Source organism: Crinia signifera, chromosome 9, assembly GCF_055691185.1.
Source record: "Crinia signifera chromosome 9, ASM5569118v1, whole genome shotgun sequence".
Taxonomy (NCBI): Eukaryota; Metazoa; Chordata; class Amphibia; order Anura; family Myobatrachidae; genus Crinia; species Crinia signifera.
In genome coordinates, this window is record NC_139225.1 from 141,303,224 (window position 1) to 141,324,149 (window position 20,926).

Sequence of the window (20,926 nt, forward strand, 5' to 3'; positions counted from 1 at the left end):
CAGTTGAGGACCTGTGAGGCATCTATTGCTCAAACTAGAGACTCCAATGTACTTGCCTTTATGCTCAGTTGTGCATTGTGCCTCTCACTTTTCTTTCTACTCTGGTTAGAGCCTATTTGTGCTGTTCTCTGAAAAGAGTAGTACACACCATTGGAGGAAATGGTCAGTTTCTTGCCAATTTATTGCATGCAAGAATAGACTGTCAAGTTTTATTTTTTTCTGACCATTTGAGAGCATAATTGAACCCACAAATGGGATGCTCCAGATACTCAACTAGCTCAAAGCAAGGACAGTTTTAACGAGCAAACCCATTTTCCACTGTGCTAACATAGGTACTTATTCAGATCTGATCGCAGTACAAATTTGTTCTTAAAATGGGCAAAACTATGTGAACTGCAGGTGGGGCAGAAGAAACGTGCAGCGAGAGGTAAATTTGGGTGGGGTGTAAGCACAATGTACCATTAGGACACTGGAGTGATGGTTGCTGGAACACCTACTGTATGTAGATATCCTTTAAAAACTAGACGTTTGCAGTTGGTATATTCATTTAACACATTAACAGTGTATTTCTGATTAATTCAATGTATCTTCATTGAAAAAAACTGATTTTCTTTCAGAAAAAAAGGAAATATTTAAGTGACCCTAAAGTTTTGAACAGTGGAGTATTTGGTGAATATCGGGATGCATTGCAAGCAAAAGGCACTGCTTGATCCATCCTACTCACTAGTTACAGTTAGTTTAGGAGAAAATAGAGGGATTTTTGAAAACTACTGTAAAATAGTAATAAAACTCAAAAGTGAAAAAGGGATATTTGTGTGTAGAACCACTATTTTGTGAAGCTCCCATTTTCCAACTTGTAGCCCTGTGAAGGTCCAATCGTTCCCAAAGTATAAGAGCATAACAAATTTTGTGTCTGACTTGGCGTAGCCATAACACCGATTGAGGCAGGTTGAACTTCTGCCTCTGTCCCTCAAAATGAGTTGTCCAATAAATTCAAACCCTTTTTAGGAAAAAGTCACGTTAAAAAATGTCCAAAATGTCACATGTGTATGACAGTACCATACCTCCCAACTGTCACGATTTTAGAGGGACAGTCCCGATTTTCGGGTCCTGTCCCGCTGTCCCACCCGCGGCAGGCATTGTCCCGCTGCGGGGGGTGGCAGTTGGGAGACCCCCAATCTAGTAGAATAGACGCTGTGCGCATGCGCACAGCGTCTATTCTCGTATGAAAATGAGGTCACGGCTAATTAGCATAAGCCGCGCCGTCATTTGCATACGCCCCGCCCCCTATTTCATACGGACAGAAGTTGGGAGGTATGCAGTACTGTGAAGTTATCAGACTCACTGTAAGACTGTAATTATTATATTTTATTAGGTGTAGTGATTAATGTACTTTTTAGTCCGTCGGTACCCTCTTGTTCTCCATATATGTCTATATTCCCCATAGCTGCGTGTATTTCCAGATCAGATCGCTCTTGCCCAAATATGGTCTGACAGGAAATAGCCAGGAAAGAACATTGCATGGATTCACCCATATGTTATGTCCACAGGGGGTGATCCAATTCCCCTGCTATCAACAGGAAGGTTGTCCACAGGGGGTGACCACCACACAACGTAATCAGCTGGGTATTGTATCTTGTTTTGACACTTCTCTGCATATCTCTGGCCACTTCCAGACTTTCTGGAACCAGACCCAGCAGGGGGGCAGCAGCAGATGGCCAGCTGGATATTACCTGGGGGGATGTGTCTGACTCTTGGGTCCACCAATCCGAACCAAGTACCGGCCCCCTGGCAGTTTAAGCCCCGTGGGAAATTGGAAGTTTTTAAAATGACTTGTACACCTGCCAGCTCAGAATGTTAGTCGCAATCCTGGCTAAGAGGTCATACTCTGCCACTGGACCTTGTGAGCGCATCGTTTGCCTGGGGGGGGCATCCTACGTAAGCTCTGGTGTGGAGCGTCCGGTGCTGTGTGGACTCGCACAGGTTTCTGCTGTCACTGCTGTGGGGAATAAGTGATAGTTTCGTTATTTGGACTGTGAGGCTACAAGGACTTTGCTACCCGGATGTTTATATGCTACCATTTGAATCTTTTTCCTGCCTTCATCTACTTTTGTGTGCTGTGAAAAAAAGAAACCATATTTTGGTTTCATCTGCTCGGTGTCTGAGTGATTGAGGAACCCCGTATCCTCACATTTGGTGGCAGCGACAGTGGGATCATTCAGACACCAACCATCGAGCACAGAGAACAGAGGATCAGACCATATGTAAGGAAACGGAAAATGCAATAAGGTGATGTTCAGCAAGTGAGCAGGTGTCAGTCCTGTGAAAGGGAAAATGTTTCCAAGGAAAGAAAATCGATGCCTCAAGACCCCTGGAGCAGAGGAGCTCAGGGATGGAGGTTCTTCAGTGTATCGGCAGGCTGGGAAGCCGGATCTGTTATTTATTGTCAGAAAAATGCAGTATATCTGGGAGTACTGGGAAGAAGCTCAGCAGATTATCAGCGGGTGGAGAGTATCCAGCATACAGGACAAGTTGTGTTACCTGGGGGATGCATTCCTGCACTGTAAAGGTGAGGCCACCTCGTGGAATCTGCTGGGGGAGCCAGAGTTTGTAGAATTTACAGAGGAAGTGATTGCTACAGTTACCCAGATGCTACAAAGAGGACAATATTCTGAGGCTGAAGGACAAGTCCAGAATAAATTGATGCCCCAGATAGAACCAGAGGAAGGGTCCAGAAGGGGGCTACTGCAATCTGGGCAGACAACCGAGGGGTCTGCCACAGAATTAATTGTTACCGCAAGAGAATGGTCGTTGTCAGGGGGGCCCCTAACTGCCCTTGAAGAAATGAGTATGGAGGAGCTGATAGCAGAATGTCAGCTGCGAGGTATACCCATCCGATCCTGCACTCGCGGGGAAATCCTTCAGCAGATCCATTTCGGTGCACAGTTGAGTGTGTGGGAACAATTGCAGTGTCTGGAGGAGTGCTTCGTGGTGGCAGAGGAAGAGGCGATTGATCGCGGGCTCCTGGATACCCCAGCATGGCAAGATCAGTGTCGCAGGGGGCGTGATGAAAGGCACCATTTGCAACTGCTTCTTCCCCATCCTAGGGAGGAAGCTGCTCAGTGTTCTCTGCAGGGGGAGGTTATCCCTAAAGTGAAGGAAGTGGGGCCTCTGAGCCAGGCACCCCGGGAGGAGCTGCACTACAGCTTCCCTTTTGCTGAGGTGGGAGATGCAGAATTATTAACCTGCTGCCAGGGGATCTATGAGGACTGCGTCCAAGAGGAGATCACTGTGGTTAGAGGAGTATCCGACAACATCCAGGCCACAAGCATACCAGTCGCAGATGATGTCTTGCTTCAGGCTGCCCAGCATATTCAGCTGGGGAAGGTGGTTATCCTGGAGACTGAGGACTGCGCAGAGGAAGCGGCAGGTGAGACCCAGGCTTTTGAGGGGGTAGGATTGGCCTTGGACCAGCCTGCCCTTCAGCCACCAGCGGAATGGTTTCTGATGGAGGGTCCCTCCTCAGCCCTGGACATTGAGACCAAATGCTGTACTGAAATTTGCCATGCCCCTAGTTTGGGTTGGAGGGAGGAAGGATGTGACAGAGGGGCGGAAGTGCCAGGGCCAGAGCCCCGATATTGGGCTGCCGTTTGGCAGATGTTCCTTGGGCAAGAGGGGGAGGTGGAAACTGCTCCCTGCCCCATTGTGCCAGAGGCAAAAGTATTAGCACACCCTATAGGTGTGCCCGGTGTGAAAGTTTACGATGTTGCAGAGGGGGGGGGGTACCCAACATTTGAAGATGGGGGATTGCTAACTCACTTGTTAGTTAACATGCATAACTTATATTGTGATATTGCCCTTGCTGATTCTGCAAACCAGCCGCCTCTTCCAAGATGGGTTTGGTATGATGTCACTCTGTGGGACTCAGGTGGTACATCCAAACCTCAGATTCTCTGCTCTGCATCCCACTACAGGTTGTTATTGGTTCCTGAACAACTTGGTACCGGGACTAAAATAGTAGGGGAAGGAATGTGAAGTTATCAGACTCACTGTAAGACTGTAATTATTATATTTTATTAGGTGTAGTGATTAATGTACTTTTTAGTCCGTCGGTACCCTCTTGTTCTCCATATATGTCTATATTCCCCATAGCTGCGTGTATTTCCAGATCAGATCGCTCTTGCCTAAATATGGTCTGACAGGAAATAGCCAGGAAAGAACATTGCATGGATTCACCCATATGTTATGTCCACAGGGGGTGATCCAATTCCCCTGCTATCAACAGGAAGGTTGTCCACAGGGGGTGACCACCACACAACGTAATCAGCTGGGTATTGTATCTTGTGTTGACACTTCTCTGCATATCTCTGGCCACTTCCAGACTTTCTGGAACCAGACCCAGCAGGGGGGCAGCAGCAGATGGCCAGCTGGATATTACCTGGGGGGATGTGTCTGACTCTTGGGTCCACCAATCCGAACCAAGTACCGGCCCCCTGGCAGTTTAAGCCCCGTGGGAAATTGGAAGTTTTTAAAATGACTTGTACACCTGCCAGCTCAGAATGTTAGTCGCAATCCTGGCTAAGAGGTCATACTCTGCCACTGGACCTTGTGAGCGCATCGTTTGCCTGGGGGGGGCATCCTACGTAAGCTCTGGTGTGGAGCGTCCGGTGCTGTGTGGATTCGCACAGGTTTCTGCTGTCACTGCTGTGTGGAATAAGTGATAGTTTCATTATTTGGACTGTGAGGCTACAAGGACTTTGCTACCCGGATGTTTTTATGCTACCATTTGAATCTTTTTCCTGCCTTCATCTACTTTTGTGTGCTGTGATAAAAATAAACCATATTTTGGTTTCATCTGCTCGGTGTCTGAGTGATTGAGGAACCCCGTATCCTCACAAGTACGTGCATCGAATTTATCCACTATTTTCTGCACCCCCCCAGGAGTTTTGAAAGTTTGAGGTATGCTGTGTCGATGTAAAAGTAGGGTGCGTGGTTTTCAACATAATTCCCGGTAATACAATAGTACCCCTTTTACATTGCACAAATAACACAGATCGGACCTGGACTGGTGACGCGTATATTATCTGTAAGGAACCAGACACGCTTGGCCTAAGTGTACAGCCTGATACTTTGGGATTACAAAAAGGAATTCTCACTTGGACCAACTCTCCACCTCCCCACACTTCCAACTGTTGGACGTTTACTGGACATTCTAAGGGACACCACCAACTGCCATTTCATCTGGAGCAATTCTACCAAGGACTGAAACCCAGGATCCTCTCATACTTTGGATCAGGTTCCAACATCTACAGCAGGTATATGGACACCCGCCATCCCAGTTTCCACTGATTACAAGTGGGAGGTTGTGACATTCCCAATCTGGGAGAGTACTTCTAGGAACAAGTGAGACACCCCTACTGCCATTATTTGTGATCATTTATCCTGTATCCCACCTCAGGCTGTATACTTTTATTGCATTTTGAATACGCAATTGCTTTTATAGTAAATAATTTTTATTATTAGTAAATAAAATATTTGTAATACCCAATTGGTCATACGTACATATTTTGTGTTAGCGCTCCACCATCCATTTTGTCTTAAAACATTGCTAAACCCAGGTCACCCACTGTATAATGAGCGACCTGGGTTTAAAGTGAAAGCAGACCATGTCGGACCCGGGTTTGCGATGTGAAAGCGGTATAAAGCAGGTGTAGGGATTGACGACAGTATTCTACACAAATCACATCATCCCAACCTGTCCTACTTACTACATTGGCATGCTTGAGGGCAAGGCTAAAAGCAACCAACTGGGCAAAGCCATGCTGCACTGCTGGTGGGGCAGATGCCGGGTGCGGCTCTACCATTAGGCAGCTTTTAGGCAGCTGCCTAGGGCACTGGGATCTGGGGGGTGCCACAAAGTCTTCCTATCAAAAAAATTAAGGATGTCTATGAGGATCTTTGTTGTACTTAATGCAGGTGGCGGCTGTAGAACTTCTAAGACCTCACCGCCATACAGTACTTTCACTTGAGGCATACTTGTGGGTGGCAAATGGAGGCCTCCAGGGAAATCAGAGGACTTGCCCTACCATTCCGGAATGTTAGACAAGTATGCCTTAAGGGTTTGGAAAGTGGGTATCGGTGGCAGTATGTGGATTGAAGTTTTGCCTAGGTTGCTGAGAAGCCTTACACCGCCACTGGGCAGATGTAAAATGTGCGAAGAGAGAGTAAAATTTGGGTGGGGTGTGTTCAAACTGAAATCAAAATTGCAGTATAAAAATAGAGCTGTCTAACATCTGTGAGCTTCATGCAAAACCAGTCAGTATTTACCCTACACAGAAAAAAAATAAAGATACTGTAGATAGATAGATATGGTAGAGCATATAGCCATGATGTTGAAATTCCTTAAATTCTAAGGAATGATTGAGTTGATTTGCCTAACTCCCATGGACCCACACATAGAATCCTCTATATCTTGTACATTATCCCTGACATTAGTCACATGCAGTACAGACTTCCATTTAATCTTTGTTATTTCTGTATCCCAAAAAGAATACATTTTGCTTTGGGTAATGTTCTTGTAACTATTGAAAATGTATCTTTTCTCTCCTTTGAAAATCTAGGTACAAGCGCCGCACCTACAGCGACAGCAAAAAAAACCTGTACCTCAAAACACACAACTATTCGACCAACTACCCTCACTAGTAAACTGACCACTACTATCACCACCAAGCAAACCAAAAGTACAACAATCACCGGTCCAACCAGTACAACATCCACTTTTACTGCCAGCAGGAGCACTGAGAAAGCATCTAATACAACAACAAGCCCTGTTAGTAGCAGCACCACTGAGAACATCGATACATCAATGACCACTCCTACTGAAAGCAGCACTGAGCAAGCAACTACTAAAATGATCAGCCCTGTTAGTAGCAGCACCACTGAGAACATTGATACATCAATGACCACTCCTACTGAGAGCAGCACTGAGCAAGCATCTAATACAACAACAAGCCCTGTTAGTAGCAGCACCACTGAGAACATCGATACATCAATGACTACTCCTACTGAGAGCAGCACTGAACAAGCATCTAATACAACAACAAGCCCTGTTAGTAGCAGCACCACTGAGAACATTGATACATCAATGACCACGCTTACTGAGAGCAGCACTGAGCAAGCATCTAATACAAGCCCTGTTAGTAGCAGCACCACTGAGAACATTGATACATCAATGACCACTCCTACTGAGAGCAGCACTGAGCAAGCATCTAATACAACAACAAGCCCTGTTAGTAGCAGCACCACTGAGAACATCGATACATCAATGACTACTCCTACTGAGAGCAGCACTGAACAAGCATCTAATACAACAACAAGCCCTGTTACTAGCAGCACCACTGAGAACATCGATACATCAATGACCACACCTACTGAGAGCAGCACTGAGCAAGCATCTAATACAAGCCCTGTTACTAGCAGCACCACTGAGAACATTGATACATCAATGACCACACCTACTGAGAGTAGCACTGAGCAAGCATCTAATACAAGCCCTGTTAGTAGCAGCACCACTGAGAACATTGATACATCAATGTCCACGCCTACTGAGAGCAGCACTGAGAGCAGCACTGAGCAAGAAACTACTAAAATGACCAGCCCTGTTATTAGCAGCACCACTGAGAACATCGATACATCAATGACCACGCCTACTGAGAGCAGCACTGAGCAAGCATCTAATACAACAACAAGCCCTGTTAGTAGCAGCACCACTGAGAACATTGATACATCAATGACTACTCCTACTGAGAGAAGCACTGAGCAAGCATCTAATACAAGCCCTGTTAATAGCAGCACCACTGAGAACATCGATACATCAATGACCACGCCTACTGAGAGCAGCACTGAGCAAGAAACTACTAAAATGACCAGCCCTGTTAGTAGCAGAACCACTGAGAACATCAATACATCAATGACAACGCCTACTGAGAGCAGCACTGAGCAAGCATCTAATATAAGCCCTGTTAGTAGCAGCACCACTGAGAACATTGATACATCAATGACCATGCTTACTGAGAGCAGCACTGAGCAAGAAACTACTAAAATGACCAGCCCTGTTAGTAGCAGCACCACTGAGAACATCGATACATCACTGACCACTCCTACTGAGAGCAGCACTGAACAAGCATCTAATACAACAACAAGCCCTGTTAGTAGCAGCACCACTGAGAACATTGATACATCAATGGCCACGCCTACTGAGAGCAGCACTGAGCAAGCACCTAAAACAACAACAAGCCCTGTTAGTAGCAGCACCACTGAGAACATCGATACATCAATGACCACTCCTACTGAGATCAGCACTGAACAAGCATCTAATACAACAACAAGCCCTGTTAGAAGCAGCACCACTGAGAACATCGATACATCAATGACCACGCCTACTGAGAGCAGCACTGAGCAAGCATCTAATACAAGCCCTGTTAGTAGCAGCACCACTGAGAACATCGATACATCAATGACCACGCCTACTGAGAGCAGCACTGAGCAAGCATCTAATACAACAACAAGCCCTGTTAGTAGCAGCACCACTGAGAACATTGATACATCAATGACCACGCCTACTGAGAGCAGCACTAAGCAAGCATCTAATATAAGCCCTGTTAGTAGCAGCACCACTGAGAACATCGATAAATCAAGGACCACGCCTACTGAGAGCAGCACTGAGCAAGAAACTACTAAAATTACCAGCCCTGTTAGTAGCAGCACCACTGAGAACATTGATACATCAATGTCCACACCTACTGAGAGCAGCAATGAGCAATCATCTAATACACCAACAAGCCCTGTTAGTAGCAGCACTACTGAGATCATCGATACATCAATGTCCACTCCTACTGAGAGCAGCACTGAGCAAGAAACTACTGAAATTACCAGCCCTGTTAGTAGCAGCACCACTGAGAACATTGACAAATCGATGTCCACTCCTACTGAGAGCAGCACTGAGCAAGCATCTAATACAACAACAAGCCCTGTAAGTAGCAGCACCACTGAGAACATCGATACATCAATGTCCACTCCTACTGAGAGCAGCACTGAGCAAGCATCTAATACAACAAGCCCTGTTAGTAGCAGCACCACTGAGAACATCGATACATCAATGACCACTCCTACTGAGAGCAGCACTGAGCAAGAAACTACTGAAATTACCAGCCCTGTTAGTAGCAGCACTACTGAGAACATTGACACATCAATGTCCACTCCTACTGAGAGCAGCACTGAGCAAGCGTCTAATACAACAACAAGCCCTGTTAGTAGCAGCACCACTGAGAACATCGATACATCAATGACCACTGCTACTGAGAGCAGCACTGAGCAAACAAATACTATGTCCACAGCAGTATCCAACAATATAGTGTCCACTCTTACTTCTATCAACACTAAGCTTACTATTAGCTACTCCACCAAACAAACTAATCCTACAATGATAACTGTGACTACAAACAGTTCTCAGCATATCAACAGCCCAGAGACAACTACTAGTACTACAACTACCCCCAATACAACATTGAATACCACTGCTAGCATTACAACTACTTCCAAGAACCCAGCGACAACTCCTAGTACTACAACTACCCCCAATACAACATCAAAGACCACTACCACCATGACAAGTACTTCCAAGAACTCAGAGACCACTCTTAGTACTACAGCTACCCCCAATACAACATCTAAGACCACTGCTATCATTACAACTACTTCCAAGAACCCAGAGACAACTCCTAGTACTACAACTACCCCCAATACAACATCATATACCACTGCTAGCATTACAACTACAACAAAGGAGACCACTCCTAGTGCTATAGCTACCCCAAATACAACATCTAAGACCACTGCTATCATTACAACTACTTCCAAGAACCCAGAGACAACTCCTAGTACTACAACTACCCCCAATACAACATCATATACCACTGTTAGCATTACAACTACAACCAAGGAGACCACTCCTAGTGCTATAGCTACCCCAAATACAACATATAAGGCCACTGCCAGCATTACAACTACTTCCAAGATGCCAGAGACAACTCCTAGTACTACAACTATCCCCAATACAACATCATATACCACTACTAGCATTACAAATACAACCAAGGAGACCACTTCTAGTGCTATAGCTACCCCAAATACAACATCTAAGACCACTGCCACCATTACAAGTACTTCCAAGAACCCGGAGACCACCTCTAGTACAAAAGCTACCCCCAATACATCTAAGACCACTGCTAGCATTACTACTACTTCCAAAAACCCAGAGACAACTGCTAGCATTACAACTACAACCAAGGAGACCACTCCTAGTGCTATAGCTACCACAAATACAACATCTAAGACCACTGCTATCATTACAACTACTTCCAAGAACCCAGAGACAACTCCTAGTACTACAACTACCCCCAATACAACATCATATACCACTGCTAGCATTACAACTACAACCAAGGAGACCACTCCTAGTGCTATAGCTACCCCAAATACAACATCTAAGACCACTGCTATCATTACAACTACTTCCAAGAACCCAGAGACAACTCCTAGTACTACAACTACCCCCAATACAACATCATATACCACTGCTAGCATTACAACTACAACCAAGGAGACCACTCCTAGTGCTATAGCTACCCCAAATACAACATCTAAGGCCACTGCCAGCATTACAACTACTTCCAAGAACCCAGAGACAACTCCTAGTACTACAACTACCCCCAATACAACATCATATACCACTGCTAGCATTACAACTACAACCAAGGAGACCACTCCTAGTGCTATAGCTACCCCAAATACAACATCTAAGACCACTGCTATCATTACAACTACTTCCAAGAACCCAGAGACAACTCCTAGTACTACAACTACCCCCAATACAACATCATATACCACTGCTAGCATTACAACTACAACCAAGGAGACCACTCCTAGTGCTATAGCTACCCCAAATACAACATCTAAGACCACTGCTATCATTACAACTACTTCCAAGAACCCAGAGACAACTCCTAGTACTACAACTACCCCCAATACAACATCATATACCACTGCTAGCATTACAACTACAACCAAGGAGACCACTCCTAGTGCTATAGCTACCCCAAATACAACATCTAAGGCCACTGCCAGCATTACAACTACTTCCAAGAACCCAGAGACAACTCCTAGTACTACAACTACCCCCAATACAACATCATATACCACTGCTAGCATTACAACTACAACCAAGGAGACCACTCCTAGTGCTATAGCTACCCCAAATACAACATCTAAGACCACTGCTATCATTACAACTACTTCCAAGAACCCAGAGACAACTCCTAGTACTACAACTACCCCCAATACAACATCATATACCACTGCTAGCATTACAACTACAACCAAGGAGACCACTCCTAGTGCTATAGCTACCCCAAATACAACATCTAAGGCCACTGCCAGCATTACAACTACTTCCAAGATGCCAGAGACAACTACTAGTACTACAACTATCCCCAATACAACATCATATACCACTACTAGCATTACAAATACAACCAAGGAGACCACTCCTAGTGCTATAGCTACCCCAAATACAACATCTAAGACCACTGCCACCATTACAACTACTTCCAAGAACCCAGAGACAAATCCAAGTACTACAACTACCCCCAATACAACATTGAATACAACTGCTAGCATTACAACTACATCCAAGAACCCAGAGACAACTCCTAGTACTAAAACTACCCCCAATACAACATCAAAGACCACTGCTATCATTTTAACTACTTCCAAGAACCCGGAGACCACCTCTAGTACAAAAGCTACCCCCAATACATCTAAGACCACTGCTAGCATTACAACTACTTCCAAAAACCCAGAGACAACTGCTAGCATTACAACTACAACCAAGGAGACCACTCCTAGTGCTATAGCTACCACAAATACAACATCTAAGACCACTGCTATCATTACAACTACTTCCAAGAACCCAGAGACAACTCCTAGTACTACAACTACCCCCAATTCAACATCAAAGACCACTGCTATCATTACAACTACTTCCAAGGAGATCACTCCTAGTATTACAGCTACCCCCAATACAACATCTAAGACCACTACCAGCATTACAACTACTTCCAAGAACCCAGAGACAAATCCAAGTACTACAACTACCCCCAATACAACATTGAATACAACTGCTAGCATTACAACTACATCCAAGAACCCAGAGACAACTCCTAGTACTAAAACTACCCCCAATACAACATCAAAGACCACTGCTATCATTTTAACTACTTCCAAGGGGACCACTCCTAGTGCCACAGCTATCCCCAATACAACATCTAAGACCACTACCACCATGACAAGTACTTCCAAGAACTTGGAGACCACTCTTAGTACTACAGCTACCCCCAATACAACATCTAAGACCACTGCCAGCATTACAACTACTTCCAAGAACCCAGAGACAATTCCAAGTACTACAACTACCCCCAATACAACATTGAATACCACTGCTAGCATTACAACTACTTCCAAGAACCCAGCGACAACTCCTAGTACTACAACTACCCCCAATACAACATCAAAGACCACTACCACCATGACAAGTACTTCCAAGAACTCAGAGACCACTCTTAGTACTACAGCTACCCCCAATACAACATCTAAGACCACTGCTATCATTACAACTACTTCCAAGAACCCAGAGACAACTCCTAGTACTACAACTACCACCAATACAACATCATATACCACTGCTAGCATTACAACTACAACCAAGGAGACCACTCCTAGTGCTATAGCTACCCCAAATACAACATCTAAGACCACTGCTATCATTACAACTACTTCCAAGAACCCAGAGACAACTCCTAGTACTACAACTACCCCCAATACAACATCACATACCACTGCTAGCATTACAACTACAACCAAGGAGACCACTCCTAGTGCTATAGCTACCCCAAACACAACATCTAAGACCACTGCCAGCATTACAACTACTTCCAAGATGCCGGAGACAACTCCTAGTACTACAACTACCCCCAATACAACATCATATACCACTACTAGCATTACAAATACAACCAAGGAGACCACTCCTAGTGCTATAGCTACCCCAAATACAACATCTAAGACCACTGCCACCATTACAAGTACTTCCAAGAACCCGGAGACCACCTCTAGTACAAAAGCTACCCCCAATACATCTAAGACCACTGCTAGCATTACTACTACTTCCAAAAACCCAGAGACAACTTCTAGTACTACAACTCCCCTCAATACAACATTGAAGACCACTACTAGCATTAAAACTACATCCAAGGAGACAACTCCTAGTGCTACAGCTACCCCCAGTACGACATCAAAGACCACTGCTATCATTACAACTACATCCAAGGAGACCACTCCTAGTGCTACAGCTACCCCCAGTACGGCATCAAAGACCACTGCTAGCATTACAACTACTTCCAAGAAGCCAGAGACAACTTCTAGTACTACAGCTACCCCCAATACAACATCTAAGACCACAGTGACCACAATTAGCACTGCAGCTATCACAGAGACCAAAACATCTAAGGCCATTATATCTACCCCCAAGACAACAACATCTAAGCCACCAGATACAACTTTGAATACTACAGCTACCCCAGAAATAAAGCCAAGTAGCAACAAGGGAAGCACCGTCTATACGGCAACTATGTCGACACCAATAACTGCAACTACCATTAATTCAAGTAAGTGTCCAAATAATAACAGACCAGCTGTTTTTAGCCCATTTTCCCCTCACCTTATGCTGTATGCAGTGGCTTAACTAGATATTTATAGGCCCCATAGCAAAAGTTTGTAAGGGCCCCCTATTTAGCAACTGATGGTGATAAATGTATGTAAAACATATTACTTAGACAGTAAAGAGGGGCCCCCTTAAGCTCTGGGCACCATAGCAGCTGCACCCCTTGCACCTAGGGTAGTTACGGCCTTGACTGTATGGTTGTGTTTGTGGCTTGTATTTGTCAGGTGCTCAACATGTTTCATTTATTTATCAATGATTGCAAAGCCTAGCTTAGGTAATTTAATGTACTTTGCATAATATTAATTATAACTAATACTCATAAACTATGTGTTAACAAGTGATAGCAAATGTAAAAATATCACAGAGGTACGCACCTTAGATGCCAGAACAGTGTCTTTTTCTAGGGAAAGGAATTTGCATGGAAGGATCTGCATGCTGCAATATTTCCATGAGTTTCACCTAAGACTTAAGTCATTAGCTTAGGCCCTTATTCAGATCTGATCGCAGTACAAATTTGGGTACTTGTGTAATATAGGGGAGACACGATGGGACCCGATTTTCACGGTTTTTGGATGTTCCCTGTACAATGTAAAAATCAGTCGCATCGCATGCCATTACAATGGCATGCGATGCGACCGACCCAATTTTTACATTGGAACCAATGTTAAATGCCCACCCAGACCCGATTTTTAATTGTATACCCACCCTGATGGTTAATTATTAGGTCAAATGCCCCCCCATTGTTAACGCCACCACACGATCAACGCCAACCCGAAGCGTGGCGAGCTCAGCGAGCTCGCAAGGGGTGGCGGTCTGCGTCCTCCAACCTTTTCATACCCCCACTATCCACGTCGGCGTGGAGTTGACTTTATATAGTGTGGCGAGCGCAGCGAACCACCGAGCCCAAAGCGTGGCGAGCGGACGCGGAATACATGTGAAGTAATCTGCATCTCCTTGCGGGGCTCGCTGCGCTCGCCACGCTTCGGGCTTGTATTCTCGCTGCGCTCGCCACACTATATAAAATCAACTCCACGCCGACGTGGATAGTGGGGGTATGAAAAGGTCGGATGACGCTGCGCTCACCACACTTCGGGTTGGCGTTGATTGTGGGGTGGCGTTAACAATGGGGGGGCATAAAAAATCGTGTCTGGGGGGGGGCATTTAACACAGGAATCAGGCATCTGGGTGCCTGTACAATAAAAAATTGGGTCCATGTGATGCGATGCGACCGATTTTTGGTTGTACAATCACTTAAGATTAAAAAATCAGGTGCCCAGATAATACACAAGTACCCACATTTGTTCCCAAAATGGATTTGGGTGGGTTATTTTGTTTCTGTGCAGGGTAAATACTGGCTGCATTATTTTTACACTGCAATCTAGATTTTAGTTTCAACACACCCCACCCAAATGTAACTCTCTCTGCACATGTTACATCTGCCCCACCTGCAGTGCACATGGTTTTGCCCATTTTAAGAACAAAATTGTACTGCGATCAGATCTGAATAAGGGCCATTTACAGATGGAGCCAGAGGCGTAGCTACCGTTAGGCAGCCACCGCGGCTGCTTGGGGGAGCAAGCGCCAGCGGGGTGCCCCCGGTGCCCGGGCACTCTGGTCAGACTCCCCCCCCTTACCCCTCCGCATGCCGCCGCCACCGCATTCAGTCCGGCACCGCAGATAGCCTCCGGGCTCCGTCTCCTGCAGTAATTAAAAATGTCACGACAAAATGGCTGCCCCCTAATAGCAGACAGTTTTTACGGATGCTAGAGGAGGCCGCCGCCTCCTCTAACATCCCTAAAAAAACTGTCTGCTGTACGGGGGCAGCCATTTTGTCGTGTCATTTTTCATTACTGCAGGAGACGGAGCCCGGAGGCTATCTGCGGTGCCGGACTGAATGCGGGGCCGGCGGTGGCAGCGGCATGCGGAGGGGTAAGGTAATTTTTTGGCGGGGGGGCGCCACAATATTAGTTACGCCTCTGGATGGAGCCTCCGTCAGCCATCCTACCCTCCCGCCAGATCTCGTCAGCTGGTGAGCACTGGCGGACGTTGATCCAGCGGATGGGGGTGCGCGAGCGGCTCACTCAGTCGCGCGTCCCCATCAGCAAAGTGGCTAGGACAGGGTGCTTCCCAGGTCATCTCTGCTTAAGGGAGACAGGCAGGGAGCGGGCAGCATGGAGGGGGGATCGGACAAGACTGGAAGCGGCTGGAGACGGCTGCAGGGGCTTCCGACAGAATGCGGCTCCATCTGTACACGCGCGTTTCTCATATCTCATATCATATGCCTTTTATGGAGGTGTAAGGGGATACAGTCATTAGTCCGACATACATTATGTCAACCACTGAAGGTTGACAGGGCTAAGGTTGACACCTAAAATAGGTCAACATGGCTAAGATCGACAGGGTTGTAAGGTCGACAAAAGCATTAGGTTGTCATGAGTTTTTCACATTTTTTCTGGGCCGACTTGTGCCGACAGCACTATGGCGTGGTGGTAGAGTATTACCATAATAGTGTTGCGAGCGCAGCGGTACACTTAGAGGGTGTCCATGATGATAGTGTCGACACTCACAACCTCATGTCAACAATTTTGACTGTCGACCTTCCCGTTGTCGACCTTCTGACCCTGTCCACCTTAGCTATGTTGACCTATTTCAGGTGCCAACCTACGTAATGTATGTTGACCTTCATGCAGTCCATCCTATGACCCACACCCGGTGTAAGGATGTCTACTTTTAGTGGAGGGAAAGGGAATGGAGTGTTATATAATGAGGTTGTCATACAGTATATACTGTATCAGACAATGATACCATTCTGTATATCTCAATATGGGGCAGATGTATTAAGCCTTGGGTAGAGTTAAAGGAGAAAAAAAAAACAGAGAACAAATTAAAGGAGATAACGCACCAGCCAATTACCTCCCAACTGTCATTTTTTAAATGCAGTTGATTGGCTGGTGCTTTACCTCCTTTAATTTTATCTCCTCTTTTCTCACCAGGCTTTAATACATCTGCCACAATGACAGCGACCAGTCACCAGAGCTTGCAGTGTTGATGTAACGATGGAGCGGAATCATAGGGTCCACAGTAAATAGGCCGAAAGTGTCTAAATCAACATGCACAAAGTGGACATGGAAAAACGGTGGACAAGGAAAATGAAGACACAAGGAAATGGTCAACACACGAAAAGGAGGACATGAGTTATTAATTTTTTGGGGTGTCAGTTGGAAGGTTTTTGCACATGGACCCACAATTAGTCTCCATGCTTCAGCTCGGGATCCTCGCTCCGCTCCTGCTGTGTTCAGCACACACTTCTGTACCCGACTGTAGTCTACGTGGCCATCACCTTAGCGGAGACAGTTATTTTGGTTGCTGAAGGAGGAGGCAGCCATTTTGGGAAGGACATAAGAACAAGGGGAAGATAAGACAGACTCAATTTTAGAATAAGAATGTAAATTCAAAGAAAGCATTTAGCACAGTCATAATTCTATATATGTGTTCCAGGTACTGCAGAGCCTGCACAGGAATCTGGCCTTCCCTACTGGGCCATCATTCTCATCTGCCTGGCCGTTATAATTTGTCTCACCTGCCTTCTGTGCTGCATCTATGCGGTAAGTGCCTGTTACTATCACACCACATTAGGGCTGTTGCACAATTGAATGTACTCTTTAGTCGACCATAATTCATGGCTGCCTACCCTCCTGCATTCTGCAGGAGACTCACAGAGCCGGGGGAGATTTAAGTCTGCACTCTAAAGATATTTGACCTGTCGATATACAGTAGGTCTTTATCACCTATCTATTTTTGTCGGTGGGGGTGCTGTCCTCACAACTATATAAACTTGTATGAACAAAAGAAGGAAAAAGAGTGTTGCAGGTTTGGACACACACCTTATTGTATGAGAGGTTTTTATCTTTTTTTAAATATATTTTTATTAAAAATGTCCTTCTAGTTTTTCTTTTATTGTGTGAAACTAGAGGGCATGAGGGCTGTTAGACATTGTGAGATAAAGAGGTTAAAATTAACGTACAATTACGACATGAAATGACCATATAGTGAGACAAAGAAATTGGACCGTGAAAAAGAATAGTATTAAAATTGACGCAGAGCTGGGGCTGTTTGTGCAGTATTTGTAGTTAATACGTGGGAGATAAATGCTAGTATATCTTTCCTTTATTTGTGGCTGTATTGCCTACACTGGATACTTCTGCTCTGTTTTTGGCACAGAGCCCAGCTTATTATCTGTCTCAGGGGCAAGGAATATTGCAACAGTAGCTGTTGTTGGAATCTGCTTTAATATGACATTGTTTCACTTTTTATTCAGTGGTTACTTGGGGATGCAGTTTAAATCCCGGCGGTTGGGATCCCGGCGTTCAGAATCCAGATGCTAGAATCCCGACCACCGAAATCCCGACACTTTCTCCCTCCGTGGGTGTCCACGACACCCCTGGAGGGAGAATAAATTAGCGTGCCGAGTGTAGCGAGCCCGCAAGGGGGGGCGATCCACGTCCCCCCCTTGTCGGGATTTCGGTGGTCGGGATTCCGGCATCGGGATTTTGAACGCCGGGATCCCGACTGCCGGGATTTCATACTGAATCCGTTACTTGCTGCTCCCTTTTGTATGGGAGATGTCAGTTTTTATCTGCTTGCGTTAATTCACAGTAGGTTCATAAACATGAATTACAGGCGTCCCTGTGATCACTATGATTATATTATCCCTGTCTGGGGTTTCTGCCTGGACCGACAGTAAACTCCCCAGGGTTTTATATTTCTATTGGTATATACACTTATATTTTCCCTTTAGGGGGTCTCTGCCTGGACCGGCAGTAAGCCTCCTCAGGGTTTTATATTGTTGGAATTGCGTCTGTTAGTGTATACACTGCAGCAAGATAAATAACTGGTGCTCTATTTCTGTTTGCCCTTTGGGGGGATATGTTGGCCCAGGGGCGGAACTACCATTGGTGCAGCAGGTGCATTGCACCGGGGCCCTTAAGGACTAAGGGGCCCGCGCCATGCAGCATATCATTATCTTGGGCTGGGGAGGCGGAGGGGGGCCCAAATTAAATTTTTGCACCTGGGCCCACCACTTACAAGTTCCGCCCCTGTGTTGGCCAATTGCGCCAAGTCCCTCTTTCTATTTTGCTACAATCTATGCTTATTATAAGTACATCCAGGGCTTTTTTTGTGCAGGCTCCAGCAGGAACTGAGGCCCTTATTCTAGCTCACTCTTTCTGACAAAATATTTCTTAGATGGACAAAACCATGAGCACTGCAGGTGAGGCAGGTGTTACTTGTGCAAAGATAATTAGATTTGGGTGGGGTTTTACACCTGCCTCACCTGCAGTGCACATGGTTTTGTCCATCTAAGAAATATTTTGTCAGAAAGAGTGAACTAGAATAAGGGCCACAGTTCCTGCTAAAGCCTGCACAAAAATAGCCCTGAGTACATGTATCTACCAACAAACATTTCCCCAGCTCTGCCCTTCCCACACGTGTTTCAACTGTCTAGCAGTCTTCACGGCAGCTGGGATTTTGTACTATGTAAAACTGTGCCATTTAACATTATACAGTGCACTGTACAGTAATTCTAATCGACGTACTGTACATTCATGAGTAGACAAATGTTTTTGTTTTTAAAATAAAAAAAATTATCTTTTCTTGTTTGTAGTTTGCACATTTATGTAGGAGGAGAAGACGTCCCACAGTGTATGTGGTAAATGAAGAAATATTTTAAGGAAACAGAGGACATCTTCCCAGAATCCTTTGCAAAGGACTTGACATGCCAATCCTGACCTAATATCGATGGATCCAGAATTTCATATACAGACTGTGTAGTGGTGGCTACCTACATTTATGGTATTGTGACATGGTTGAAACTATACCATGTGACAAATTATTATATGATAAACCAACATTAAAATCCTAATTGTCTACTCTGCCAAAATAACTTACGGAGTCCCGGGAAAGGTCGAGACCGGCTGGACTTAGGGAGAGCGTAGAGTATGTTGTGCTCCCTTTACAGTAGCTCAACCATCGCTTACCTGTTATATTCATACTGTAGCTCTGCAATAAATGTAGCATAGGGATATTCAGTATACTGTTGAAACATAATCACAATGTGGAATAAATATATTTATTTTAATTTAACAGATGATATCACAAATAATTTGATGTCCACTGCCTGTTTCCCTGTTGCCCCCAAATTAACGCAAGATACGCAGCCTAGAACGCTGGATGGGAATCGGCCACGTGATAAAATACAATATCTCAGTTCTTATGTACAGTACTGATAATTTGGCCAGTATGGTCATATCTGTAAGGTCTGGGAAGTCCATGTAATAAAAAGTATTGTACATATATTGTCATATTGCCAAACTGAGCTGTGCTTAGCGCAGGCAAATATTATATTACACAATGAGATGCTGATTGGTGTATATACATATATATACTGTACAAAAATTGAAGTGTTAGGTTTATTTTTGCCAAGTAACAAAATGCAAAGTGAATCAACACACAGGTTTAAGCCTCCCGCACAGCTGTTTCTGTTTCAGTTAATGACTGTGTTTCAACCTACATATAAACGCCATAGTCAATATCATATGTTTAATATGATCAGTTAATCCTACACCTGACTAGGGGGGTTATTCAAACCTGTTCGCAGGACTGCGAATTTGCAGGCCGGTAGATTACCGATAGAATGCACATGCGTACAGTTCGTAGTACACATAAACAAGGCCATCCTGCGATAAAATCCTGCTAATTATTTAAATGCTATCCGTGCGCAAGTTGACGGGAAGTCGGCATCTTGGGTTGGGGGGGGGGGGCAACCGTATGTTTTCTGGGAGTGTCAGGAAAAATGCAGGCCTGCCCAGGCGTTTGAGGGGAAGACGTGTGACGTCAGCACCAGCCCTGATCGGGCGGTCTCTATCACAGCCACCGAGTAGATTCAGGGCTACGAACAAACTGCGCACAGTGGAAAAATCATTCAATGGTGTATACCTGATAGAAGGACTCTGAATAAAACCCTTTAATACTACAAATCCCTGATTTTGCACAAGTGTATATAGAAGAATTGATGTATATTGAATGTATAGT

The 20,926-nt window shown here is 45.1% G+C and overlaps 1 protein-coding gene across 1 annotated transcript; it reads left to right on the forward strand.

Annotated features, from left to right (window-relative positions):
- Positions 1–13,019: 13,019 nt before the first annotated feature.
- On the forward strand, positions 13,020–20,617 carry LOC146036731 (uncharacterized). Its single transcript, XM_083160624.1, has 3 exons — positions 13,020–13,781; positions 17,336–17,442; positions 19,500–20,617. Exons 1-3 carry the CDS (start codon positions 13,055–13,057, stop codon positions 19,563–19,565), a joined length of 900 nt encoding a protein of 299 aa, XP_083016750.1. The 5' UTR covers positions 13,020–13,054; the 3' UTR covers positions 19,566–20,617.
- The last annotated feature ends 309 nt before the right edge of the window (positions 20,618–20,926 follow it).

Excerpts from the sequence above, each read along its gene's own strand:
- LOC146036731 (XM_083160624.1), top strand. The coding sequence starts at position 13,055 with ATGCCGGAGACAACTCCTAGTACTACAACTACCCCCAATACAACATCA. Across the intron at positions 13,782-17,335 it reads TGCAACTACCATTAATTCAA|GTACTGCAGAGCCTGCACAG; the intron begins GTAAGTGTCCAA and ends TATGTGTTCCAG. Across the intron at positions 17,443-19,499 it reads TTCTGTGCTGCATCTATGCG|TTTGCACATTTATGTAGGAG; the intron begins GTAAGTGCCTGT and ends TCTTGTTTGTAG.